The sequence below is a fragment of the Melopsittacus undulatus genome, chromosome 8 (genome assembly GCF_012275295.1).
Source record: "Melopsittacus undulatus isolate bMelUnd1 chromosome 8, bMelUnd1.mat.Z, whole genome shotgun sequence".
NCBI classification, from domain to species: Eukaryota; Metazoa; Chordata; class Aves; order Psittaciformes; family Psittaculidae; genus Melopsittacus; species Melopsittacus undulatus.
Window position 1 is genome coordinate 37651740 of NC_047534.1, and position 27979 is coordinate 37679718.

Here is a 27979-nt window from a genome sequence, read left to right on the forward strand (position 1 = left end):
CATAGAAATGCCAGCATTCAGGAATACTATTACTTACTTTTATGTATTTGTTCAGTTTTGAGGGAAAACCCCTACATTCTTCCAGTACCTCTCATCTGTATTTGGCTAGAGGTGTCTTGTGTGCTTGAGGGTGTCTGTCAAAACAGCAGCCAGCTCTGTGTTCCTGTCTCCCTGATTTCAGAATCAAACTTGCATTTCTCACTTGTCCAAAACTAAAGGCATTGTGAGCTGTTTGTATGTATGTCGCTGTATTTATTTAGCCTTTAGCCTGTTAGATCCCTGTGCTCTACTGATTGTTCTGCAACAAATAACATTCTGAAGTGAAAGCACAGAGTGCCTAAGGTTAAGACTCTTTCCTGCTTTTCAAAATTGTAATGCAAATACAGGTACAAAGTCCTGCAGAAACCTGGTCTTTTTAAGGTAGTGCACATGCATACTGCAGCTCAGCCCTCAAACACCTGGAGAGAAAAGTGAAAAGGTGACAGATTTGGAACCTCAGCTGAGCTGAGTGTATCTGTGTGTCTCACACCATGTCCTACAAGAGCTACCACATCTGTGTGATGCCCTAAGCACAAAGACCTACGTTACTACACCTGTGATTCCACACATGGGCCTTATTCTGACAGCATTGACTGTGGAACAGGGGAACCTTCCAGCACAGGAGCATGCTTATGCTAAAAAATAACAAAGCAGAATAGGAGGTACAGCCAGAACATCAACTGGTACTTCCTGGCTCTACAGGCTGGCCAGGCATACAGGTACTTCTTGCATGCTGCTCCAGCCTCAAGCCTCAACAGAAAGATTGTGTAATATAGACACAGTTTACTCACTTTAGTATATAATTAGAATAATGAAGTAATTCAAGACATAATGGTCCAGTGATCAAAGGTAGGATAATAAGGAGAACATCATCAAAAGAGAGCGCTGAATTACAGCTGTAGGGACGGGACAGGAATATAGTAACTTTTCCCCATTGTTTACATAGGATCTTCTTCTAATGTATGGCCTTAGCAAAAATGAAACACAGTATCCTGGGCGTGGGCTTTTGTTACTGAACTAGCTGAGATCTTCTGACATAATGAAAGCAAACTAGTTACTTGATAAAAAAGCTGTATATCTAGGACAGCATAACTGGGATTGCTTAATGTACATAGGAGGAAGAAAATGTTTGCCTTTTCTACCAGGAAAATGATCTTCTGGAAACTCCAGGTCAGCCAAATGGTTGAAAGGATCTGTAATCAATTCTGGTTGAAGTGTGTTCTTGTTAATGGATCTGGTACTTCATGAGGATGGAAAAGAGAGGAATAAGGCCATTCTTTATATGGCTTCATGGTAGCCTATAAAATACAGAAATTATATCTACTTCTTCATGTAAGTTTGAGCTGCCTTATGGAAAAAAAACTATGTTGTGCTATATTTTGCTGTGTGTCCCTTAAGCCCTAGAAAGCAGAGACCATCTCTCAGGCAGTATTTTCCATTCCAGCTCAGTTGTACAGTAAAAATTTACCAGAACGAGCTTGTTTTTAATGTGTATCACATCTGAAAAAGATCCCAACCCTTACTTAATTCAGCTCCTGAATGTTTTTTGAAACACTGACATTTAAGTGAGGTAGATGTTTCCTTACAAGATGTGTGGGCTTATGAAGAACACACACCAAAAGTTAACAGACATGACTCCTGTAGCCTTAGCCAAGAAATAGGCTGCAGAATACACTGACTATATACATTCATTTAGGAAACATTCTTCTTTATGCCCAACTAACTGTAGTTAACTTCTCTTATCACCTGGTAACATACAGAGAAGTCCATTGAACCATAGAAAATAAGAAGTAGAAAAAGAAGTCTGTTTAATGTTGGGGGTAAGTACTTTATATGCCGATGATTAACCTTTAGCTGTTTGTTATACAAAGTGTGGTGGCTTACATACAGATGGAAATAAAACTTGGTATTGAATTGTAGCATAGCGAGAAAACCAAGTTTGAAAGTATTTGGATTTGAAATGTCACTCTTTTCAGATGCAAAGTTTCAGTAAATGGCATATCTTTCTTTTGTGCAGTTCAGTTGAAGAGACTTTAAACCATTTCAAGTTTTTTATAAGCTGATAAAAATGTATGGAACAACTAATGAAACCTGAGGCATGCCCATGAATGGAAAAACTGAAACTTGCCAGGTTTGATCACATGATCTTTCCAACTGCAGACCATATAAACCCAGTATGTTGCTTTAAAGTTTTGTCATATTCTCTCGATTCTATTTTTATGCCTTTTAGCAGCAGCAGAAGCTAAAGGAGCCAAATGTGTCTTGGGAGCTTGTTGGTTTAGTATAAGGCACGATACCTGATCAGTTCAGTGACACTAAGCAGTACTGCCATCCTTAATTAAAGCAAAATAGGATGCTAGAAATGAATTTAAAAACCATTAGGCTTCTATGTCTTCTATGCCAACTACTGTACAGCATACACGTATTTTGTGTTTTATGTGTTTCCCCTTCTTTGTGCATGTGGTTACATGAGAAGGAAAAGGTACAAGGTCTGACTCACAGTCTGCTGCCTGTAATTTGAGGGATTTGGCAAAGCTGCCAATGTTTACTTAATAGTCAGCAAGTCCTAAGTAACAGCAACACTCTGAGACTGCTCGTGCCCTGCTTTGACTTAAGAAGTTTTGTGGCATTCACTCAAAACTCGCATGTCATCACATTTGTCCTCCCACTTGAACAGCACCTCTAGGGTGGTTCTAGGGAAAGACTGAGGGGGTAATAAGCACTATCTGCAGGTAGCTAAAGGGAGAAACAGCATGATCTTGGTGATACAATGAGGGTAAAATTGACATTTACTCTTAGGAGGAAAGAGGGGCGTAAGGAATGGTGCAACATTATTTAAAATTGGAGTACTCACATACTGGTTCAGATTCATCTACTTGGTTTATAGCTTGGATATGTGAATTTGAAGGTTTTCCTCTTAAAATATGGAATGCACCTTAATTATCAACAGTTACTAGAACAGGCCTGATTTGTTTCTATTTGGTATCGGAGGTGGGGGAGTATATTCAAAAAATATTTGTTAACCAATTCAATTTTGAGTAGATTTTATTACTCTGGGTGGTTCTTGTGGTATGGCGGTGGTGGTTTTCTTTCTTTTTAATGACTGCTGAAGACTGAGGCAATGCTGACACCTCCAAGATTCTACAGGAGAAAACTGAGTGACTTGGCTACTTAAACATATTCTTATCTTAAAAATAGTACTGCTCCAGATATGTCATGAATAACCCATTTAAACTCTTGGTCAGTAAGAATTCCTTAGAGAAGGCTGGAATAAACTACATACAAAAGGTTTTATTTATTTGTACAGCTAGGAATACAGGCAAGATCTGATCACTCACTGCATCTCCCCCAAGCTGCTTAGTGAAAGATGACAGAAAGGGCAGCTGGCAAAGAAACCCATGAAAAGTTTGAAAAAACATTTGTACTTCAGCTTTTTGATATAATTTTGTAACAGAGCCATAGTAAAGCCAGTTACCATCATCTTAAGAGGAGCCTGCTGTGAAGCAGTTTGGGTTTTTTGGTCTATTTTTCATCTTGCTTGTTTGTTCCTGTTAACAGGAATAAAGAAGAAACTGTTCAAATGCCCATATTGTGTTTTGTTAGATTAACAGCAGGATCCTGGAGTATGTAACTATGAACTCCTTCTCCAGGAAGGATTGGGGAACTGAAGTTACAGTTAAGCATACAAGCAAAACTTGACCAAAGTAGTTTGTATGATAGTCACAAAATATCAGAATTGTCTTTTTTAACTGATAGCGATTGATGTTTGATTTGGAGGGGAGGGAAGGTCTAATTTATTAAAAACTAGAGGCAACAGATTGTCTTCTTTTTCAGATTAATATACGGCAAAACTGCAAAGCAATGGAGGAAACCCTGAATATAGGGGAAGAAGTATTTGAATGTCTGCCTTCTAGTTCTTGCTGCTGTCTTGATAAGGTAAATTATTTGTAGATAACCTATTTACAAATTTATAATACACTACAGTGTCATCATGCCAAACCTAAACCCAGGGAGAGCAGGGAGTAGAGTCCATCTGACAAGTTCTCAGCATCATTTTATTGAAAACATGAAACATTTCAATCTTGAACTCGTAAATGCAGCAGACATTGTGTTGTCTTCGGTATTTTTTCTTGGCTTATTGAGAAGCTATGGAAAGTATTACACTAAAGAGTGGGAATTCTATTAGGATGGAGGAGGAGATATTGCCATGTACAGTGTTCATTATTAAATTAAAAAAAAAGGCACTTGCTATGCTGCTTGCCTAAGTTTATATTAAAAAACCCCAACAAAACAACAAACCCAAAATATGTCTCCAGAAAAGAGTGGTAATACCAAAAGACGTTAAACATGTCCACAGAGTACATTCATATGTAAAAAGACAGTAATAAAGTTATCACCTAATAACTTAAGCAGATACTTTTATGGCATAACTTTAACATTTGAAAGTCAATGAAACAGAGTTTAGAGTCCTTCGTAATTTTTTCCCTTATTGAAAAAAAACAAGCAAACAAAAACTCACACTCCTAAATCGAACAGCCAAAGATGCTCTTCAAGGTTCCATTCATCCACTGCCACAACACAGTAATCCGCTCAAGGGCAGGAAACCAATCCTGCTACCAGTTTTTGATTTTATTTCTTAACAATTCATTAGACAACAATGCAACCCCAAAGCAGAATAATCACCAGGTAAAACTGTTTGTCTTTCAAACAGACAACCCCTCATTGTGTTTCTGCATTGCAGAGTGGTTTGAGTGCATATTCAGCCACAGGCTGAGTGCCACATTCAAAAAGTGTTTGGAAAGAGAAAAAAATATAAGGAACTACTAAATGGGTAGGCAAAAGTCCACATTTCTGGTCAACCCTAATGTTTGACAAGGAAGAAGGTAGTTGGTACATCAGAAGAGGAACATGCAGAATTCATTTGCAGAAACACTGAATGCCTCCACCAAAATCAAAATGCTTTCATCTCCCCACAGTTTAACAGAAGTCATAGTCATGTACATCCATGAACCCAAACTAGCTTTTATCTCTTTAGTCCTGTCATGAATGTAATCAGACTTCTATTTTCCTCATGGTGTCTTCTATATTCACAGCTTCAGCATATTTTGAATCACATCTACCTCCAGTACCACTCAGAGTTCATCCTAGTGCCAAGAAAACAAACAAGTTAATCTGAAAGTACAAATACAATAAAGATGTTTTTCTACGATTTTATATTTCTCCATGTTTTTTAAAAAGAACTCAGGATACTTCTTAACAGCTGTGTATTTACTACCTTCTGAGTTAAGATGTCAATCCTAATCTTACACTAATCAGCTTCTGTAGTTTAGTGCCCGCTTGTGAAATCTAAAGATTACGCTCAAGATACAGTGCAGCTCAACCATAGATTGGTAATGCAGCCGGCCCATGGCCATCTATAAATTCTGATAAATCTTGCTATAACTGATGCTGCAACTGCAGTATTCTCTGCTGCATATGTGGACATGGAAAACTGAGTTTAAAACAGATAACAGTAACCAAAACAAGACTAAAAGCAAAATATATCTGATTCTATTTGAAGACACAGAATTTAATACTTCCCAGACAAAGATCAAACACATAAATGGCTATTCTTCACAATGTGTGTTTTGCAAAAGGCCCCACAATAAGTATTCTTACCTTATTTCTAGACTTTTTTCTTTTTCCTTTATCTTGAATTGCTTCTAGCTTTTCATTCAAGAGGTCAGCAATACCTTTTGCATCCCTGCTGTCTATGTATTCCCCAAGAACATTTTTCTTAGAAAAGGAAAAGCAATAATTATGAAAGACATTATCTATACACTGAATAGAAATTCTGCTTACGTTCAGACAGAATTCAAGAGGAACACAAGGAGGAAGCCAATGGCTCTGGTAGGTTGATTTATGGTTCATAGTTATATTTTTGTCTGTTTAGACAATGTGAATTGTCCTTATAGTAAGAACAACTCCAAAACTATAGAAATTTTGTCTTGAGCCTTAAAGAAACCTGAAACACTTAAGAGTTTTCTAGATTTAGTCAGACAAATATTTAATGTATACAGCCATTACAAAGTCTGTAATTGTCAGTTCTAATCCCCTGCCATGGGCAGGGACACCTCACACTAGACCATGTCATTCAAGGCCCTGTCCACCCTGGCCTTGAACACTGCCAGGGATGGAGCATTTATCACTTCTTCGGGCAACCTGCTCCAATACCTGAAAACCCTCACAGTAAAGAACTTCTTCCTTATATCCAATCTAAACTTTCCCTGTTTCAGTTTTAACCCATTAGCCCTTGTCCTTGTGCCTCACACTAGACCATGTTGTTGCTGATACTGAAGTGGTTTGATAAGGTTTTTGAGCCGGAACACAACTCAGTATTTTTAATATTCTTTTCTGTCTTAAAATGCATTATTTAAGTCAAAACTATAATTAAATGTTGCGATTACATTGAAAGCGTATTTCTTAGCCAAAATGAAGTTGTCCACATTTCAAGAGGCTTTGCCTGCTTTTGGGTAGTAGGTGGTAGAACTGGTAAAAGTTGAAAAACGTTTTGTTACATGAGACCCCTGCAAAGTTAAACCCTGGTTCTATTTAACTCCATGTTTTAGTTACTGTTCTATTAACTTAAAGTTCCTTGTTTTCGATAACACATCATTACTGTATCACTGTCCTACTATTTTAAGTGTTACCAATATTGATTATTAATGAATCTCCAGAATATCTGAATAATGCACTTTAATATGTTACAGAAATAGCCTCCTAAATCAAATGTGAAATTAAATACATCTACTAAAAGTACTCACTCATCAGCATACATAAAGGAGACACTTCACTTTACCTTTGTTCCTTGGTAGGGGTAAAACTTGACAGTAGGGTAGGCTCTGATATCAGCAGTTTGACAGGTCTGACCATATGCCTGACAGTCAACTTTTCCAGCTTTTACTTTTCCTTTTACAGCCTAAAAAAAATGTTTATTAGAGTCAAACTTCAAGTTTCAGTGGGTGACTGTAAGCAAATAACTTGAATAAGCCAGGAGTGCAGCTAAATATCTCGTAGTAGTTGCTTGTTTGTTTCTCAGGCTGTTACCCTTGTATTAGAAATCACAGCATGCTCAGTGGAACACTTCAATTTGGGGCAAAGCACATGACAGCTCCAAAGCCCAGCCAATCATAAGCTGGGATCTGTCTCAAAAGAGGGCCTGTGTGTATGTCTCTGCCAGAGACAACACCCACTGGTAAGTGGGAGGTAGAAGTGTGGACTTTCAATTAGAAGGGGGTTCATTAGGGATATGCAATTTTTGGACCATGGGTAAGAAAAAGGTGCTGATGAACTGCATTTTATCAATTATAAAAATCTGCTAATACAGTTAAAAACCTACCCTTGCAAGGATCTCAAACTCAGGAGCAAAATTTTGGCATGGTCCACACCAAGGAGCATAGAAGTCAATGACCCAGTGATCTTTTCCATTCAGAACTTTTTCTGTGAAACTCTGAGGAGTCAGGTCTACAGACACTTGTGGTAAGTATCTGTGGAAATGAAGAATAACAGTCCTAAACCATCCTGAACTTTGAGCATATCCACGTTCCATTTAAGTACAAGAAAAAATTCTGAAATTCAGAGTAGTAGTAGTCTGCAAATCCCTACATTACACTTTGTGCTGTAAGAGAGTCACTTGCTAGAAGTGGTAGGCAAGATAATAACATGGGCTTCAGGAAATGGGTGGGCAGTAGGGACTATGCCATTTCTTGAGTTAAAGGGTATGGAAATCTTAATAATACATGTACTTAAGTGTTCTTTAATTCTTGATTCACACAGCATTTAAATATTCATTTATCCTAGCAAACAAAGTATGTAAGTGGTTTGTGAGCAAAGTTTAATACAGCAACTTACCCCAGTGCCCAGCCTCTCAGTGAATAGGAGTCTCTGTGCCATCCATTGTAGCTACTGTAAAATGATTGAAAAGAAAATAAAATTCCAGTTGCACAGTGGTTTGAATTATGTTGGGAAAACAAACAAACCAACCCCCTAAGACACCCAAACACAACAACAAAATCAAACATCTCTGTAGAGTGGAAACAATGAAATCATGAACTTAAATGCATACGATTTAGGATGTATTTCTACATTGCATTTAATTCTGAGTAAATAAAAATTATTACAATTCAAAGATGCAGAATTAAGGACTAGAAGATAGAAGAAAATTCTGTCAGGAGAGTAAAACTTGGTTTGGAGCACGTAAGCTTTGAGAGCTAGAGCTATTTTTAATTAAGAATCTTTGTTAATGAGTCCAGATACAATTGCAAACTTTAAGAAACATGAGAATTAACTTGAAATATCTTAGTACATTTCCTATTTGATTTTCAAGCATTATAATAAAATAATTATTTGATAGCAGAAAAGCCAGGCAAACTGATCACTTGGACAAGGATTTACTATTTGGAATTCCAGGGCATTGCTTAGTTTTGAAATTCCAGTGACAGGTTAGAAAAAAAGATTAATTCTGGATTCATATCCACTAATTTACAACTTCATAACAAAGTATTTTGCAGTAGAGTTAAACCTGGTCAAAATCTGACCTGATAGTTTTTGGTGATTTGAGAGACAATTTTCCAGATTTTCACAGGAAATAGCTCACTCATGATTAGGAATTTGGCACTTAACAGTCACATTCACCAACTTTGTTGTTTTCAGTAAGAAAGAGATTTCTGCTTTTAAGAGAAACTTTGTCTAGAACTGAATAAAAGCAAGGAGCTCCATGATGAAAGCTACCGAAGTCTGCTATTACATACTGCGATGAAGAGGCATTACAATTCATTAGCTGCCAGCATTTAATTGAACTCTCTAATCTGAAAAACAATGAAGCAACACATCTGCTATTTCAGATGTTATCTATCTTGAAATATGTATGTGCTTCCTGAAATCCCTGGATCTTCAAACAGTACTGTGGAATGGAGGAGACGAGCTCTTTGGCTTAGCCAGATTTTGTTACCTACTGAATTTTTGTTTTGTCGTGTTAATGATTAATGTTTCCACACTACTGATATAATGAATGGGATGACTAGATATACAGTGGACAATTTTTGCAATGGTGCGAACAGACTGTTAGCAGGAAGGATGATCAGATGGCTACATCCCTCTGTTCTCTAAAGATAAGGCTGCAAGCAATTAGGCCTAATATTTTTGTATCATATAATTTAACAGGCAATAAAGTTAGAAAAATAGCAATTGCTAAAGAACAAGAAATAAAAATTAAGATTCCCGAGGCAGTCTTAGTTCAAATTACTGAAACAAAATGGCAAAATAAAACGACACTGGTTTCAAGTAACAAAGTGAGTAACATCTAGGACAGTAATATCATAACAACATATTTTAACAGTTGTGATGAATCTTTCCTATACAGCACATGATGTATATCAATGTTGTTTCTTATCACCTGACATTTCCCAAATCAAAATAGGCTACTTACTAATATTGATGAGCTGTGTTTGATTTTTGAGGAAAGAGTCTTATTTCAGGATATCCTCGAACACTTTCTTGGTGGCAGAAAGAATAGTATTTCTGGCAATCCACACTGCCTACACTGATTAATCCATTTAACATCTGAAAAACAAGAAGAAAACCTACAATCAAATGTGCTAATCAATACTACTATAATACTTCAGAATTAAAGTCTCAATCACTTAGTTGGGGAAAAAAACCCAACAAAACAAACCAAGATTATCACAAGGTTTTTTTCTTTCCTATAAATGAGTCACTGGTAGCTAATTAAAGACAGCAATACAGGTGTATTCCCATCATGCACATACCTATTTTAGTATAAGCTTGCACATGGCTCCTGAGATACCTTGCCTTGAAGGTACATGAGTGTCATTATTTAGAATAAGGACTATCATATTACCATGTTTTACATCACAGGCTCAAGAATTATGACAGAATCTGGTGCAGTGCAGATGTGCTATCAGTTGCACAGCTGGTCTGTGTCTTAAACACACTGTATTTGTTGCAAAGGCACAGACCACCTGCCATAGGCAGTGAAGCCTATGATTACTGAATATATACTATAGAGCTAGCTACTAAAACTTCACAGACATGTGACCAGAATAGAGAACCCTAGCTAGAACTCCTAGCCCAGGTGAGCTCTAAACATCTGAAAGTCATGGACTTGGTTACAAAGCCCTATTCCCCCACCGCCCCCAGAGTTTCAAGTTCATATTCCTGGAAACACATCCAGGAAAACCCAGATGTTTGTCCATAAAGTAATTACTTTTGCAAATGAGAGAACACTGTAACGACCTTGCAAACCAATTCTTATCTAATTTATGGATAAATCTTTTTTTCCTACTTTGTTTTAAACAGATGCAGAGATCTTTTGATAAAGCACTATGCATCAAGACAAGTTAGTTACTCTGAAGTTTCTTAGATCTTGGAAAACACACTTGTATCAGTAACAAAAACTGGAGTACAGTAAAAACACTGTACTGAACCGTAACACAAACAAACACTTTGTAGTTGAAACAATACAGAACTGTCAGTTAGGAATTCCCTGGTTTGTCCACAATATTAGTCATTGGACTTGGACAAACCCCTAAGACAGCAGTTGTACTGTCTCAATGATTCCACAGAACAGGACACAAAAGCAGAAAAATGTTTGAATGTCATTTACCCTGGCCATTTTTTTCCATTCTGGCATTAAAGCCTGACAAGGTCCACACCATGGAGCATAGAAATCAACCATCCAGATTTCCTCTCGTTTTCTTCTCTGTACTAATTCAACAAATGTCTCTGGTGTTAGGGATACCACCGATGGATTCCGAAGATCCTAAAGTAAAGACAGCACAAAATTCTGAGAATGTCCCTCTTTTAGTGAGCTATGCTTGCTGGTACGGTTGAGAAGACTCCACACCACTGAAAGGCATGGAGGCATCAAAAGTCATCCCTTCAACCTAACATTCATATGCCTGATTTGATGAGAAAAGCTATCCAAAACAATACAGTTGGGGTGCAAAAGGGAGGTTTTGTCTCTCTTCCATCAAGAGAAGCAAAAGGGAAGACATTCAGCTTATCTGACAAGCGCAGGCATTATGAGACTCAGCCTTGCTAGTTAGGCCGGGATGTAGAAGAATACATATGGTGCACTAGGGGCCTCTGAATAGCATCTGAAAAAGATTGATCTCTACCTGGTCCTGCATGGGTGCTCTTAAACCTGCTTTTTTTCTGGGCTACCTGAAGAGAATTAATAGCCTCTTGAAAGAGTGGAAAACAGCCTCTGGATCTAGCAGTGAGAGAACCCAAATACTGGAGGAAAAGATGGGTGCCAGAACTCTGGCAGCAACGATGATGAGTAGCAATGATTTGCAGTTCTGTGAGTTAAGAAATTTCAAGAAAAAGCCCAGAAGCATGGAGGGCAGCAAGCTAATTCACAAAAATGTGAACCTCCTCTTCTTTCAAGCTGTGCACGTGAGATGTTTTCACCTTCATGTTACAGCATTCCATACTTTTAATTCATTTATCCTCTCTATGAGAAAGAAATCATTACTATTACTTTGCAGATTGGAAGGGATCTTAAATTATTTGCCATGATCTCAAAGAAACTACTTGTCAGAGAAGGAAAATTAGGTGTTAATCTGTGACTGACAGTTGCTGGATCACTCTTCTCACCCAAGTTTTTTTTTCTCTCTTCATCTTATTAGTCTAATTAATAATAAAACCCCACTAGATCTTAGAATCTTCCAAATAAACAACATGTTTGTAGGTGAGCATGACTGCAACAAGAATTATAATTTACATACCTCTATAAACTCCAAGATCTGTTCAGCAGAGTGATGTCCTTCATATTCATGAACATCAGACTGATTGAACACAACTGTTGTTGGATAAGCTCGAATGTTATGCTAACAAAACAGACAGTAAGAAATTGTAAGGAATGATTAGGTTTCTTGTACTTTAACTGTCATTGGTATTTGTGGCTCACACTTACTGATCTGTTGCAGTTTATACAATGCAATTGCTCAGATTTATGGGCAGATAGGAATTTAAAACCATTACAAATCAGTACAGAGAAGATGCCATGTGTATTCAGAGATGGCATAGTTTGTTCTCAATTTAAAAAGCAGTCAGTAGCTCTTTTGCCATTCTGCACAAATACAGGAATTAATCCATGGGTATATTTTGCCTTAACTTTAAAGCTATTCCCAGTCTTTATGTGGAAACACTTGTACTGTATGAATAACCACTGTTTACTATCAAACACAGATGCTTCCATGTTTTGAATTCTTCAGAGTGTAAACACACATAAGACTTTAAAAAGCTTGTCCTTTTTTGCTTGTTTTTATGTATTTCAAGAAATTCACATTTTAAAGATATGTACAAACATTCTAACATAAGAAGTTGCAGGAAAACTCACAGTGCAGTCTTTCCTGGAATTCAGGATAAGTATCAATAATTCCTACCACAATAAATTAACTGAAGCAAAAGTTAAGCAAATTTAAACATGGTAAATCATCAAGATTTAAAAAAAATAATAATGATTTCATTCCACTACTGTATCTTTAGTAAGTGTAAACTGGTAAATAATAACAAACTTTCTTTAATTAAAAATTGATTCTGGACTACTTAAGGCACTAAAAAACCAAAAAGCCAAGTCAGGATGAAGTGAATTAAAGTTGTTTTGCAGATACTGCCAGAATGCATTATTTCAATTAAAAACTTGTATTTCAAAATGTTTTACTGTTTTTAATCCTCCTATGTGAAGAACAAGAAAAATGCACGTATGTATTTATAGATATATTAAAAAACTTCCTGGGCCTGCTTTAGGTTTTATTTTTCCTGCTTTAGGAATTACTAGATTTTGGCACTTTCAGAGTCTTCCAATAACACTATGAAATCAGAGCAAAACTGACTCCTATTTTGCATTAACTTTATCTGCAGCGGTTACATAGTTTGTTCCTTTGAAATTAAAAAAAGGTACAGGTGTCCTGTTTTGCTTACTACCCTTTAAGAAAGTAACATTAAATAAGCAAGCATTGTCTGCCCCTTCCTCCAACTAGAATAAAATAATACTCCTTAAAAAGGATTTTATTTCCTTATTTTCTGCAGCTTACCATGTTGCAAAGCCCTTCATGGACAGTACAGTCCAGTGTTCCAAATTTAAGCTGACCATAAAGATGTTTGGATGCTTTTCTCAGCTCTGGTAACAAAGCCCGACAAGGAGGACACCACTGGAAAACAAAATGCAAATAAGCACAGTTGATTTCCCTGCAGCTGACTCTCAGAAGAATGTTTGAGATGAATAATACCCTGCTTTGACAACAGACTCCACTAAATAGAAACCCCGCACAGTCTAGGAACTAGTGCTGCCAACGAATGAGAAATTACAATACCGTCTCATGATGTGGAAGGACACTTTCAAGATTCTGCTAATGTTGTGTTACATAGTTATACAAGATGCTAGAAGGGAAAGAAGTAGATATGAAATACTTACTGGTGCAAAGAAATCCACAAGCCAGGGTTCCTTCTCCTTGTCAGGAAAGTTCTGAGGTCCCAGAGTGATAACATGAGAGTTGACACTTTCCTTGGCAAATGCCACGATGTCATATAAGATCTTCTTTCCTTCAAAGAGCAATGTAGAAAGGAAACTTCATTTTTCCATATGACAGATCTCATTAAAAAACAGTGTTAGTGACAGGAAGACAATGTTAGACTGTCCAAACCTACACAGGTAAGAAAACTCTAAGTGATATTTGGTATTTGGCTAAATATTAACCTGGATATTTACCCAATATTAACCAAATGTTTTATCCAAGACAAAACCATGTTTTTATTAAATAAAATGACTGGAGGTTTTTTGTGACTGGACTATTGCCTGTTTTACCATATTCCTAGCATTTGTTGGAATTAAAAAGTTACTATGCTAGATACACTTGCCTTGGCAAAGATATTGACACATTAAAGACTTGAAGCAAAATAAATGATACTGGCAAGTCACCCTATTTATGTGTAAATGAAGGTCTTGGTGACACAGCTCCAGTGGGCAAAGATCAAGTCTTTTCATACCCCTTCATGTATGTACTTGTCAACTGAAATGAGTTTCACTCTTGAAATTAACAAAGGATAAGAACCTCAGGGTAATTAAATCTCAGGTCACTGTACAATGACTTACTAAGATTTATTACTGTTGTTAGATTTTAAAACTATTGAAGCCTTTCAGCATGGCATATAAAAAAGCCTGATTCCTTCAAGTATCATACCACTATAAATACTGAAGTAAGACTGCTATTGGTAAACATTCTAGGTGCAAATAGTAAAACAAATCATTCAGAAAAGAACAGATGTACTGTAGTTCGATGCGTTTCTCATACCCTATTTGTAAATATTTTGTTTTGTTTCACCATGTCCTGGTTTGAGCCTGGTTTTCCATTTTAGAAATATCTAAAAATGCTGTGTGTATCTGACCCTTTCTTGACTTCCGTACTGGAGAAAAAACTGCAAAGAATATAAAGCTTTTCCCTTCTGTCATTAGATGTATGGGATTATCTTTCCCCCTTAGACACGACTAATCTTTTCTAAGTGGTCAAAAGCCTGTCTCCTCTCTTTATTATGGTACTGAGGCTCTGACTCCATTCTAGGAAGCTGTTGCTAATAGTTCAGAAGCTGAAAAATTAGAATGTCATCTTACATAATTGCATCGTGCCACATTCTGGACGAAGCTATGCCTATTGCTGCAACCTACAGTTTTACTTCAGGCTTCATGCTTCTTCAACTAACATTTTTTAATCCTTTCAGCAGTACACAGTAACATAGTTCCAACCTTTCCTGGAAGGAAATCGCTACATTGGAAATGAAGTGGTAAAAGTCTCAGTGTAGGTTTTCTTGGATGAAAGACAAGAAAGCATGGAATTAGTTTTAGTGCAGTGACACATGAAGTCTAATCCAAGTTTTTCAAGTTGGAAGCACTGTATAACTAGCATGTTCAGCCTCTATGAAGGGTGTGCCTTACAGCATTCTTTGGTTATCCCACCCGAAGCAGAAGCTGTCCTGTCAGCTTCAGAGATTTCATTCGTAGGTAAGTATGTACATTACGTTGAAATAGACAGGATAGTAAAGACAAAATACATCTCTTGGCATCTGATGACTGCTTATCCAGGAAAAAAAGAAAAAACAAACCCAAAATAAAACACTCCCAAAGGAAATGATAAATTTGTGCAAAGGTACAGTAAGGTCAGAGGAAAAATAGCAAATATGAAAACTACAAAACTGTTCTTTGGAAAAAAAGTTTGCCAAAGACAGCATCATCTCAGAGTGCTTATGTAATGATTTAAACTTGCCAAAGTTTCCCTTACCATGGTGAATTTCATAATCTCCAGTTCCTTTCCCTTTGAAGACTGCTAAACAAGGCTGATGGACATATAGTTTGTTGCAGATGGTTGATGAGGAAAGACAGTCAAACTTGCCAACCTATTTAACAGAAATTGCTATTTTAATTAAGGCATCCTAATCTATAAGAATTAACATATTTTGAAAGGCAGTAGGAGTTGGGGAAAAAAGGTAAAAATATGGAAAAGTAGTGCCTTTTTGGTCTTAAGACAAACTATGATGTTTGAGGAAAACTATCAGCACAGCTACATTAAGTTACTTTTTAAAATTAAAAGCCAAAATGGAGAATAAAACCTTACGAAATTCTCCTTTTTTCTCCTCCAGATAAAGCAGCAAGGAAGAAAAAGACAGCTAAAATAAATGTGACATTAAAATTCTTCTAGTCAATGCAACACAGTTTTTTGAAAATACATACTTTATAGAATTAACACAATCAATATGTCTTGAATTTTCAAGATAATTATAGGGTTTTCTGAGTGGTTAAAATACAGTTTCACGTAGATCAATTTGATGCTGAAGTGTTAACTTCTAATTGTTAACTGAGTGGGATCTGCAGCACCATGAGAGAGCAGATTTAAAAGATAATCTTTCCTAACTATTTTTAAATTATTCAAACCATATGGGAAACTTCATTCCTTGCTTTAAATTAAAACCTTTCCTACAGATCTATGATGTGTATGTCAGTACCAGAAGTGGCAAGTGGTAGTAACAGGTAAAAACAATAAAAACATACCAACTTGTTCTCTGAATGTAAGTATTCAGTGCTAGGTGAGTGAGAAGTCTTACCTGAATGTGTTCACCTTTGAGTAAAAACTTAAGCTTCTTAAATTCCTGTGTATTTGATTTATCAGTCTCTCCAAACTGGAAGAAAAGCAGCCATCGGTGATGAGCCAGACGGTCCTTTAAACAAAGAAAAAAACCTCCTCAAAATGCAATAAACACACAGATAAAAACACCCCAACAAAACCCAACTTATACCAACCTGTAAATTCCCTTTATGCTTTATAAAGGCAAAGGCCTAATTGTTCATCTGATCTTCAAGTGACCTCCTCCACTCAACAAATTCCTTCATGTAGTCCTTCCACTAAACTTCATTTTACTACATTATAAGCAGGAAAGAGGAAAAACTCTGAACCATGATACCCTCTATACCTTTTGTTTCTATGTGCATTGTAGATCAAGCTACTAAGTGCTACTACAAGTGTGAAGAGAGGCTTCCTTTTTCCTCCAAGAAATTAGTAACTTTTGTGACTTCTAACTTCAGTTTATACATAATTTATCATGGATTAACAAGTATTTTTTCTTCCTTACACTACTGACAAAATATATTTAAAGCAAGATTCTCTACAATGTAGTTAATGTAAAAATAACCAGAAAGTTACAGCTGCAGAGTGAGTTACAATGGCAATTTCTGTGTTTTTCTATTTTCCTATTAAATACACACACACCCCCTTACTTTTGTTGTTTTGCTAAACAACAGAAGTAAACATAGACAAACAATATTAAATAATTTTGGCTACAGAGGAAAAAACAAGTCACTCTCAGTTAAATAAATAGTGGTTTGTGTCAACAGGATTTGAAAAAATGCAAAAAAATAAGAAACCCAAACAACAATTATTTAAATAAATCTTAACATATTTTTAAAAATTTACCTCTAATGATGCTGCAGGGATCATTTCAAAGTCTGGCAGATGCTTCATTACTTCCTGATATATTTCTCTGGCATCCAAGGAGTTAAGAAACTAGGAAGGAAAGGTAACTGTGTTTATTATAACAAATTACAAATATCAACTTGATTATTGATTATTAGTATTCAAAAGTGTCAGGGAAATTATTCTGATTTGTTTCTTTCCATTAACTGAAGGGTACAGTTAATAGCATGTTATTTCATCACCTTTTTCATATACGTAATTTCACCAACTCACTCTTGGAATACTGCTTTTTAGCTTGTATTAAACTTACAATGCTGTATTTTGCCAAATCCAAATTTCAGGCCAAATTTGACAATCAAGTTTACTAGATTTCAAACTAGTCTTACAGCCCTCCTACAGGCACTGAAGTTTCAGTAATCTTTAACATTTTGGAAGTGATATGAATCAGTAACTCAGAGGTGGCAAGGTACAGAGTTGAAAGCAGGCAGGTTTAATTTAATTTCCTCCTTTTAAAGATATAGATAACAGTAGTGACAATAAAGGAACAAGCCATTCTTCAAACTGTGACATGTCTCCATCAATTAAGGAAGTTAAAACTACCATACAAACGTAGGAGGAGGTTGCAATATTAGAATAGAGTCTAACAGCATAAACTGTTGCGACAGACATCGTAGGAGTGCTTTTATCACACATGTCAGTACTCAGTTCAACTGAGTAACATTCCTCAAACCTGTGATATTCCTTCTGGAATAAAAATTGTAGGCACATGGCAAATCATAGAATGATAGAATTATTCAGGTTGGAAAAAGACCTTTAAGAGCATAGAGACCAACCCTTAACTGCCAAGTCCACCACTGAACCATGTTCCTAAGTACCATGTCTACATGTCTTTTAAATTCCTCCAGGGATGGTGATATCACCACTTCCCTGGGCAGCCTGTTCCAATGCTTCACAACCCTTTTGGTAAAGAAGCTTTTCTTGATATCCAATCTAAACCTCCCATGGCACAACTTGAGGCCATTTTCTCTTGTCCTGTTACTTGAGAAAAGAGACTGACAAGCTTGCCCAGGATAGCTGGGTAGCAGCTTTAGAACTAGCTCTCAGGCCTGTCACAGAGCAACATCCCACCCCTGGATTCCCATAGCTGCCCAGGGAGACTCCTGAGGAGCTGGATAAACAGAGCCAGAGGCTGCTGCTACTGCAGCATACTGCTGTTCACTCTCCCAGCATAGCAACAAACTGGGGACCACCTCCAGGGATCACGGTTTTAGAACCAAAGAGAGATATAAACCCATACCACAGAGTACGAGCCTAGAAGATAAAAAAAGCATCTTTTCTGTTGTATATAGTCAACGTGGATATTATTTATACATGCCTTTGTCATTGCCATCACCTTATTTTATCTAAATACAGAATGGTTGAGAAACAACTCATACCAAAACACCTCCTTTCTCTTTGTTATTTATCGTGGCTCCAGGTGGAAAGTATGCTGTAGTACTAGATGAGATATCTAAATTATCACAAAGCTCACCCTGGGTGCCACAGTCCATCCAGCCTACATTAACAAGACCTTCCTGTAAGAAAAAAAACAAAACAAAACCAAACACAAAACGAAGAGTACTTTTTAATTTAAAGTTCAGAAATGCTTTTGAAAAATCCCCACATAAGCAATTATATACATTTAGAAAATGGAAGAAAACCACATTATAATTCATTAGTTAATAATAATTCATATTTTATAAAATTCCTTAAAATCTTAATGTTATTCCAACAGCTACTAAGTCACTCTTTGGAAAGTTAATGGGTGAAATCTTTGTTCCGCTGAACTCAGTGAAACAAACCTATTCAGCTTTCACTTGATGTTTCAGCTACAACTTAACTTTCACTTCTCTTATTTGGCTTTAAATATAACAGTAATGCTTTCAAAAGTGAAATGTTGCTTACCAACATGCCAGCTAGCTTAAGGCGTGTTTGGTAACTCAAGCAATCTGCAAAATAAAAATGATTTATTTATAAACATGAGACTTCAAATTATTAATGCACTAAATGTACTCTTTAGAATTACCTTTTTCCTCCCTACAAAAGTGACCATTTCAAAAGGCATGCTCCTTGGCTATTCATCCAGCATTTCAGTGACTTTAAGTTCTAACACCTACTAATCAGCACTAAGTGGTTGTCTACTCAAAGTTAAATAAACATGAATAACACTATCTTGTTTCATCAACATAAAATTCTCATTTTAAAGATTTTAATATTTTATTTGCTGTAATAAGACTGACCTTTAAAATTTCTTCTTACCGTTTATAAAAAAGCAACCAAGAGGTATCTACATATTGTCTTGGAATGAAATTTCAATGGAAATCTCAATTTCCTGTGATTCAAGTAATACCTCACTACAATAAATACATCATATGCTCTAATTGTGTCTAATTATATCATCATATGCTCTATTAAAAAGTCCAGTCCAATCCAGACTTTTAATACTTACCTTTTGATGCAGAAGTTTTTCTGAAACTAGATGCATCAACCTCACTTTAATTGGACCAAAGTTGAAAGCTTACTAACAAAAGAACTGCAACTTGAAATCACGCTATTTACAAATGTAAAATCAAGACTGCAGCTCTGGTTATTCAGTTCACAGAACAAAGGTCTCTTCATAAGACCTAGAAATCTTTATTTGTCAAAGGTGTAGTGCATTTACTTAGCAATATCAGCTAACCAAGGCAGCTTTCTCATATAGTGCATCCGCTACTGATCCCAAGGACATCAGTAACAAATAGCTACAAAAAATAACCCAAATCTAAACTGTCATAACATCAGTGCTAAGTACCAGTTACTATGTTCAAACCTAAGAGAAAACAGTCAGCTTATTTTTGTGCATTAGAGGTTTAAAGTGGAGATACATCCTTTCTTCCACCCAGCTGCCATGACAAGCTGGCTTGCAGCTATGTAATAGCTGTCATTTGAGCTTCAGCTGGAAAGTGTTAGAGGCCTTTTCTGCCACTCCCTGAGAGTTTACACTAGAGTGCTGTGTTAATAACTCACATGACATTACAGATGCACAATAGCATAATCTTGCTGTTAATATCCATTTGTCAAACTGCCTCTAAAATGGAGCTTAAGTGACCTACAGTCCAAATGCTGTGATCATCTAAGACATTTTGTAACTTCTTATTAGAAGCAAAAGGGGTTATGCCACTATGAACAGAAGTACGTTTTTTCCTATTTGCCTTATTTGAAAGGTATTTAATATACTTACCCCCACATTCAGCACAGAAGGTGATCAGCCAACCAACACCAGAAGCAAATGAAGTTTCAATGGCATTAACAAAGTTTCCTAAGAGCAAAACAATTTGCATCAGTTTGTGACTAGTTAAACATGACTGTGAAACAAGACAGATTTATATTAGCAAGTTACAGTAAAATATTTTTAGCCTCAAAAATAAGCAAGAAACTATGTAACTGAATTACTGTATACATACTTTCTGCCATATTGTATGTTCTACAAGCACTTTTGAGACAGCCACCCCAAACAAAACATGTGAACATTACCTGCCCATAACTCGGTGACTGTGCTTGTAACATACTGCATGGCAAAGTTCTTTAAGCTGTCTTTTGACCTGTCTCCATAATATTTCACTGGTTGCTACAAAAAAAAAAGAATATAAAATTAACCAAACCTACTTTTTTGAATAACAGTACTTATGTAACTGCAGGACACTCCTACACCCCCCAGCCTTGGCTCTAACTGTCCTCTTCCTTCTGTACTGGAATGTTTGGAAATTTAGCTTTTCTTTCTAAATCCAGCCACACAAGGATAATTCAGTTTTAGAAATACCAACTCCCAATGATTATTTCTATTTAAATAAAAAATTGCCTGTATCAGTCTATTTTGAGCATGCACAATCTTCGCATTCAGCCTCTCAAATCTTACCATTGTCCAAATGTACCTAACTACTCAAGTGCAATTTGTACCTCAGCCTTGGCACCGCTACTTAACAAGCAACTATAAAGCGTGACGACCATAATGCAGCTGGCGTGGAGACAATCGTGTGGAAGGAATTTCCAAGTTTCTTTAGGTACAACATCATATTCTTTAGACTTGAAGCCACAGACTATTCTTTGCATTTGAAAAGTCCATTACAATACTGTAGGAGAAACTGTTCAAGTAGACTTCTTGCTCTGCTACAGCATAAATGCTAACAGTATCTTCCTAAATCAGGAGTGATATATTGCATGGTAAAATTATTAGAAAAACCCCACTGTGTAAACAAGATACCTATTTTTGAAGTAAACTTTCTAAGTTAATTTAACTGAGGTAAAGGAAGAGAAAGTGTTTATTAAAAGGAAGTAATTCATTAAAAGGATGATCTTTATATAAAGAACTATGATTGAACAAATATTAAAGAACTACCCTTGCAGATTTCTATCTTTCAAAAAAATGCTGAAGTTTTATCACTCACCATTCCAGTTTTGAAAACATACAGACTGGGATAACTATTAATCCCTTTAATTCGGCAAAGCATTCTATTATCTCCGCAGTTGACAGCTCCAATGCGTATTACTCCATCCATCTCCTTAGCAAACTCCCTCCACTAGAAAAAAAGGGGGGGAAAGTATATTTTCTTATAAAGATATAATGAAACATCAGCATATTTTATTCCTATTCCGGGCATTTTGAATTACTGAATTTGGTTTCAGCTTCAGTGTAAAATCCACTTCTGAAAGTTTTTATGCTGTTAAAACCAATGAATTTTCAGAGTTAATTTGCTTGTTATACATACCGTAGGTGCTAAGTCATGGCAGTGGGAGCATCGAGGAGAATAAAAATTCACAAACCACAATTCTCCTGAGTTAACAGCAGCATCTAGATGGAGAGCAGAAAGTTGTATGTAAGTAATGCATATCCACAATCTAGAATGTACATGTTTACTATATTGCTTTCCCCAAAAGCTGAATTAAGTATTTATATATCAGACACAGTTAGTAGCAGTAACTCTGATGGGATAAACGTTGCACCTTACTTGCACATCCCTACTGTTGTAAGCAAGTGCACAAAAACTGTATTTCAGAGGGTATCAGCACCCTGACTTTCAACATATTAATTAATATTAAGAATAAATGTACTCTCTACAAATTAATGTAGCTGAAATGTGTGATACTGTGAGTCTTGCTACCTTAAAAACAAAATACAAGTTCTAAAAGATATTTTACCCACTAGGGCTTTCAATTTCCTCATATCACTTTAAGTATTTTCTGAGTTTCACCAGGCAAATTTTTTATGTAGAATCCCTAGTAGGTGAAAGTGCAATTTGAAAATACAGGTTCATTTAATTATTAGAAAAGTCAAGGAAAACATTGCTGGTAACAGAAAACAACAGCAAGGAAATATACACATGCAGAGGTTATCAGCTTAAATTACACTGCTTTCAATCTCTTTATTTCTGGACATAATTTTTATAGTGAATTTCCCAACTGATATTTGCCTATATTAAAATACCCTCACAAACAAGATAGCTAAGGAGTGCGTAGATTATGCAAATTAATTAACCAAAGAAAGACCATGTTGTCATGAGGAGTATCATGAGGTTCTGCTATTAAAACACTTTCCAAAAGTGGTTCAGCATGGAGGTCCAGTCCATACAAAGGAAACAGCACTAAAAATGCAGACAAAAAAAATCAAACTACAACAAAATCGGGGTTTTTTTCCTCTATAGTCTCTTTTAGCTGTAAACATTTCAGCTACAAAAAAAACCCCAAGAACAACTGGATGATATCCTCACTGAAAGCGTTATCTTTCCAGACTTTGTTTTATTTAGCCGTGGTTTTAATATCTGGTATCACTTTCTACACTTGAACTTGTCATGCAAGGCAAAACTACCTGGATTTCACAGAAAAAAAATAATTGAACTATAATAAAAAAGTCCTTCAAAGTGCATTTTTAGACAAGAGAGCAAAAAATAGTAATGATAAATTAGGAGAAACAAAATTTTAATTCGCATTTCTCTTGCAGGTCTTACAAAATATCTTTCATACTTTAATTAAACTACATATTTTCTAACTACTATTTACCATGAAGCATTAAGGGTTTGGGTTTTTTTTGTTTTCTCATCTAACAATGATTTTTTTATAGGTACGTAATAGAAGTCTATATAGATACAGCTCAGAATGTAAAAATTCTTACTTTGGGCTGCCACATTGTCAAATAAATAGTTATTTATTTCAAACTTACCAAATTCTCCCCTATCCAGTGTTATAATTTCAGGATCATCATCATAAATACCTATTAAGAAAACAAGCAATTGCTTTTTATTTTTGTCATCTTTAAAATGTAGATACAAACTATCACCTTATTCACAAGACAGAAGACAGTACACTTAAATTGAAATAGGAAGCTGGCAAAGATAGTTTTTACAACAAAGCTATATTTGTTTAGTAATATGTAAACTTAGTTAAATCTCTTGCTAACTCCCACACTATCATGCTACAAAGGCTACCATCAGAACAGAACAGTTATTTTGGTGTTTAGTTGACAAGTCACCAAATGAGCAGAGAACTTGAACTACTACTCTTACAGCAAGAGTATTAGAGAGAAAATCAACCAGTTGTCAGATCAAAATGTCTGGAAGCTTTCATTTCTCTCATCCTCTGGTTATCTAAGCTATTTAAATCACAAAAGCATCTCAGCCACAAGTTTTTCCACTAACAGAATGTGTGAATGCAGTGGAATAAAGTGGACAGAATAAAGGTAAGAAAGACAGCTCTTCTAAAAAGCTAACCAATCTTACCTAAGACATCATTACAAAACAGTCTACTACTTCAAGTATGCAAGAAAGCGCAGAGGTACCAAAAATACTATTGAACAGCATTATATTATGCTACTATGGCTACAGATCTTTTACAGTACCTAACATGGTGAGTTAGATGCCATTTCACCTGAGGTATACAAGGATTAAATGCAAATAGATAATAAGAGAATTTCTACAGGTGACAAGGTACTTCTTATATTACTGTCCATTTACATATCATGTAATATATAGTCATCCACACATACAAAATATCTGTATTTTCACATGTATATACACACAAACAATATGAAAATTAGATACAGATACTCTCCAAACTGGTTAATAGACATTCAAGGATATTGTTTCTCAATCAAGCAGTGCAACTTCAGGCAGAAGTTTATCCAAAGAAAATTTAGGGTAATTTTCTTATTTTCCTGTGATAGTTACACATCTGGCTTATTCAATTTCAATTTGCAGACATTAATTTTGTAGAGACTGGGCCATATTAAATCAAGCTACACCAGAAAATAAAGTTTTTCCAAGGTAGAGCTTTATTTCAGCTTTTTCTTTCGTATCAATCAAACCATGTTCCTCAGCTCCCTATTTTAGCTCACTCCTGTTACAGCAGCCTTGATAGTGGCTCATCCCAACCTTTCCCTACAACTACCTAAAATTTGTTGAAACATTAACTTGTCTCAGGATCATTTCAGGTATGATTCTGTTGTTATTTTCTCATTTTCTACTACCTCTCTACTGATCTTTAACTGTATAATTGCATATAAAATAGGCTTGACAGAGCAAAAAATCTCTCAAAATCCATTTAAGAATACCTTGCATAGACAAAAAAAGGTCTTCCTGCATTAAAGAATTAAAAAGAAAACTGATGGAACATTAACACTGGAATTTAGGTGAGAAAAGGGGGAAAATAAAGAAGAAAAGCTTTGCATTAAAAGAAAAAAAACAAACCAAGACAAACCCCAAGAAATTAGATGACCAATTGAAAGGTAACCAGCAGGAACAAAAGGCTAGGTAAATAGATTATTGCATTTACCAGTAAACATTAACAGGGTAAATAAAAGACTGCGTCAACAGAAAATGACAGCTACAGGAAAACAGAGAAGGCAGAAATCTGAAGAGAACAGATCTGTATCTAGATATCTAGATCTTTTTATGCATTTCTGATGTAAGTACTGCATTTACTTGTGACTTCAAACAACTCACAAACATACATCGTAACTTACCAAAATCATAGCGATAATAGTGCCAGCTTTCGTAACGACCTCCTTGCTGCTGATCTTCAAGACCCTTCTCTCCGTATTTATCATACTTCTTCCGTAGATCTTCATCTTTAAGTACTTCATATGCTCTATTTATTTTCAAAAAATTTTCATGTGCATTTGGATCGTTCTATGCAAGGCAAAGTATAATCAGTAAGCAATTAATAAACCATCCTGTACACATAATGCTGAGAAAGTAATCTGGAAATGTTTTTGTATCCCTGCTAAAGATGCCAGCTGTGATAGAAACAGGCTTTACATGGTAGTCTCCAAACAAACTACAGTAAAGTTTTCCTTTCCTGAAGCCGTATGTGTCTTCTCATCTCTTCATGCTCACTAAAGTACCAACTGAAATACAAAGGGAATGGGTAGGAGGCTATAACATTCTCCAGTGAAGCCTCTTCTTTCAACTCTCTCTCTTCAATAGGAATAGAAGAAACCCGCTCAAGAATGATGATTTGTCATTTACTCTATAATCTTTTCTACTTCCCTAGAATCCCCACTTGTCCAGTTTGAAAATCTCTGCTATGAATTCATCCCTTCTCATCTTCTGGTATAGACAGAGGCCCCCTTTTTATTTATAAAACATTCTGGTTCTAGGTACCTCGAAATTAGAACAATGAAAAATCTGCAGACATATTTTGAATACCAGTTTGGGTTCTCAGCTGGTGAAATATAATGGTGGTGAGCAATATCTGCAGCTCTCTCCCACCCTTTTAACTTCTGCTTACACGTTTCATTCAAAAGACACTTTTTCTTAAAGAATCATGACTTCTTTACCTAGATACACAGGAAATTAACAGTACAGAATTTGTGTAATGACTTCACCTTCTATAGATCATCTTTAATGTTGAAAATAACCCATTGAAAAATCTTCAGTAGTGTTTGCATACTTGGGAACTACAGAACCTGACGCAAAATGTTATTATTTTAAAGGTATTAACATAGGTAAAACAAAATTTGCAGTCAATAGCTGCAAGTTGGCATTTCTAGCTTTGCCAAGATTTGGCTTTCCCTTTGAGCTTTCCATTGTAAAACATTAGCACCTCAGGAGCTGTGCAGGCAGTCCCTGAGCTCATAAGGAACATCACCGTCTTCTTGGCTCCTGCAGGTGTGGATGCACATATGAGGATCCAAAACCTCACGTTTCCTGTGAATTTCTGATAATTTCAGGAAATCTTGAGGAAAAATGTTTAAATTTTAAAGTGATTTCTTTGCACTTCAGAAAATATTGTAGCACAGACTGAGCCATTCCCCGTCTTCCCTCCCTAGTTGTTCTAGAGCTCCTTATTACCCTCCCTCATTATGCCTTGGCAGTCCCAGAATTTCTGCTGCGTCCTATCCGATACTTAGAGATTGATGACTCAGTACAGGTTGGTGGTGTTTGCTGTTTAGATGGTGCTTCATGCTAGGGAAATAGTAAGTTCCCCTAAGCTAAACAGAAATAGAAAAACTCATCAGTTTACCAACAAGGTAATATGGTACAGAAGTAAGTTTTCCTCTATTTGTAAAATAGAATTGAGACTTAAATGATCTTTTTTTTTTTTACTGTAGCTATTTTATATGGCCCAAATTCAACACAATCATGTACAACCAGTCCAGTTTCATAAATCTCTGCAGAAAATCTGAACATGTTATCAGGTGGTTACACTACTTCACAAGAACAGAGAAACATTTTAGATAAACTGAAATCACTTTTTGTTTAAACATTAAGATCCATTAACCCAGCAGCTTTAACCTGTTAAAGATGTAACTTACCTGATTTTTATCAGGGTGCAACTTCAGTGCCAGTTTTTTAAATGCCTGTCGTATTTCTCTACTACTTGCTTCTTTGGACACTCCAAGTAAACTATAGTAGTCCTGATCAGTGCACACAAGAACTATTACACATACTAAAAGTAGCAATAAAGATTTTTTGGAAAACCTAACATAGTCTCCTTTGGATACCAAGAACTCCATTATGAAGGTTTTGGGAAGTTTACGGGTTCTGATTTGAGCAAGCTTTGGGAAGATTCTCCAGCAAATGTGCGGACTTTCAGAGATACGGCTGTACTTATGACACTCTTCAAAATGCTGGTTGCCCTACTTCATGTCACAAGTCTTGCAAAAGTTACAACCTATGAGAAGAAGGTAGAAAAACCAATTAAGTACATTTACCTACTTATTCAAAAAAATATATCTTAGTAAAGAACGTTGCTGCCAGCCTGTGCAGACTACGCACGAACATTGTTGATGCCTAATTTCCTGCTTTCCGAAGACCACACAAAGTGACAGATCACATCTTTATTAGGTATACTGTGAATGAGGCAATCACGCACAGCGTTACTGAATGACACTGAATGCTGGCACACTACATTAGCAAAAGCGCATTTAGTATGGCTCGCTTTTCTTTCGAACTTACTTTTAGTGCCGCGGGGGGACATTTCTCCGAAAGGCCCCGGTAGTTCTGCGCCAGCAGCCTCCCGGGACGGAGGGCTGCTCCACACGGAGGCGGCGGACACCCCCGGCAATTGAAGCCGGGCAGACGCAGGGGCCGCCCACCCTCGATCCGGTGGAGATGCGCCGCCGGGTACTGCTCACCACGGGGAAGCCTCAGGTAAGAGCCCTGCGAGGCCGCTGGCCGTCCGGGCTGCGGCGGGAGAAGGGGTGTGCGGCGAGGAGCCACCGCCGGGGCGGGGTTGCCGTGCGGTCCCCTCCCCGCCGGCACAGCCTCAGTGCCGGGGGAGCTGTGGGGAAGCGGCGCGGCCTTTACTGAGCTGCAGGGCGAGCAGCAGCACCGGCCAGCGGCTCAGAGCAGCGGAGAGCCGGCTGAGGGAGCGGGCCCGACGCACAGCAACATGGGACGGCGGCG

At 36.6% G+C, this 27979-nt stretch overlaps 1 protein-coding gene and 1 long non-coding RNA gene across 2 annotated transcripts; one reads left to right on the forward strand and one right to left on the reverse strand.

Annotated features, from left to right (window-relative positions):
* The first annotated feature begins 55 nt into the window (after positions 1-55).
* Positions 56-5231, forward strand: LOC115947074 (uncharacterized). Its single transcript, XR_004081040.2, has 3 exons — positions 56-1859; positions 3874-3975; positions 5133-5231. It is a non-coding gene; the product is annotated as an uncharacterized lncRNA (long non-coding RNA).
* DNAJC10 (DnaJ heat shock protein family (Hsp40) member C10) lies at positions 4074-27978 on the reverse strand. Its single transcript, XM_005152559.3, has 23 exons — positions 27530-27978; positions 26887-27245; positions 25093-25258; positions 23296-23346; positions 21848-21930; positions 21527-21658; positions 20616-20709; positions 20323-20400; positions 19008-19051; positions 18500-18637; positions 17064-17153; positions 16198-16311; positions 15378-15492; positions 13520-13647; positions 13140-13256; positions 11829-11930; positions 10703-10858; positions 9506-9639; positions 7930-7983; positions 7418-7565; positions 6878-6997; positions 5698-5814; positions 4074-5183 (listed from the first exon to the last, which is right to left on the reverse strand). The coding sequence occupies exons 2-23, from the start codon at positions 27085-27087 to the stop codon at positions 5172-5174; spliced, it is 2394 nt and encodes a 797-aa protein (XP_005152616.2). The 5' UTR covers positions 27088-27245; positions 27530-27978; the 3' UTR covers positions 4074-5171.
* Position 27979: the final 1 nt, after the last annotated feature.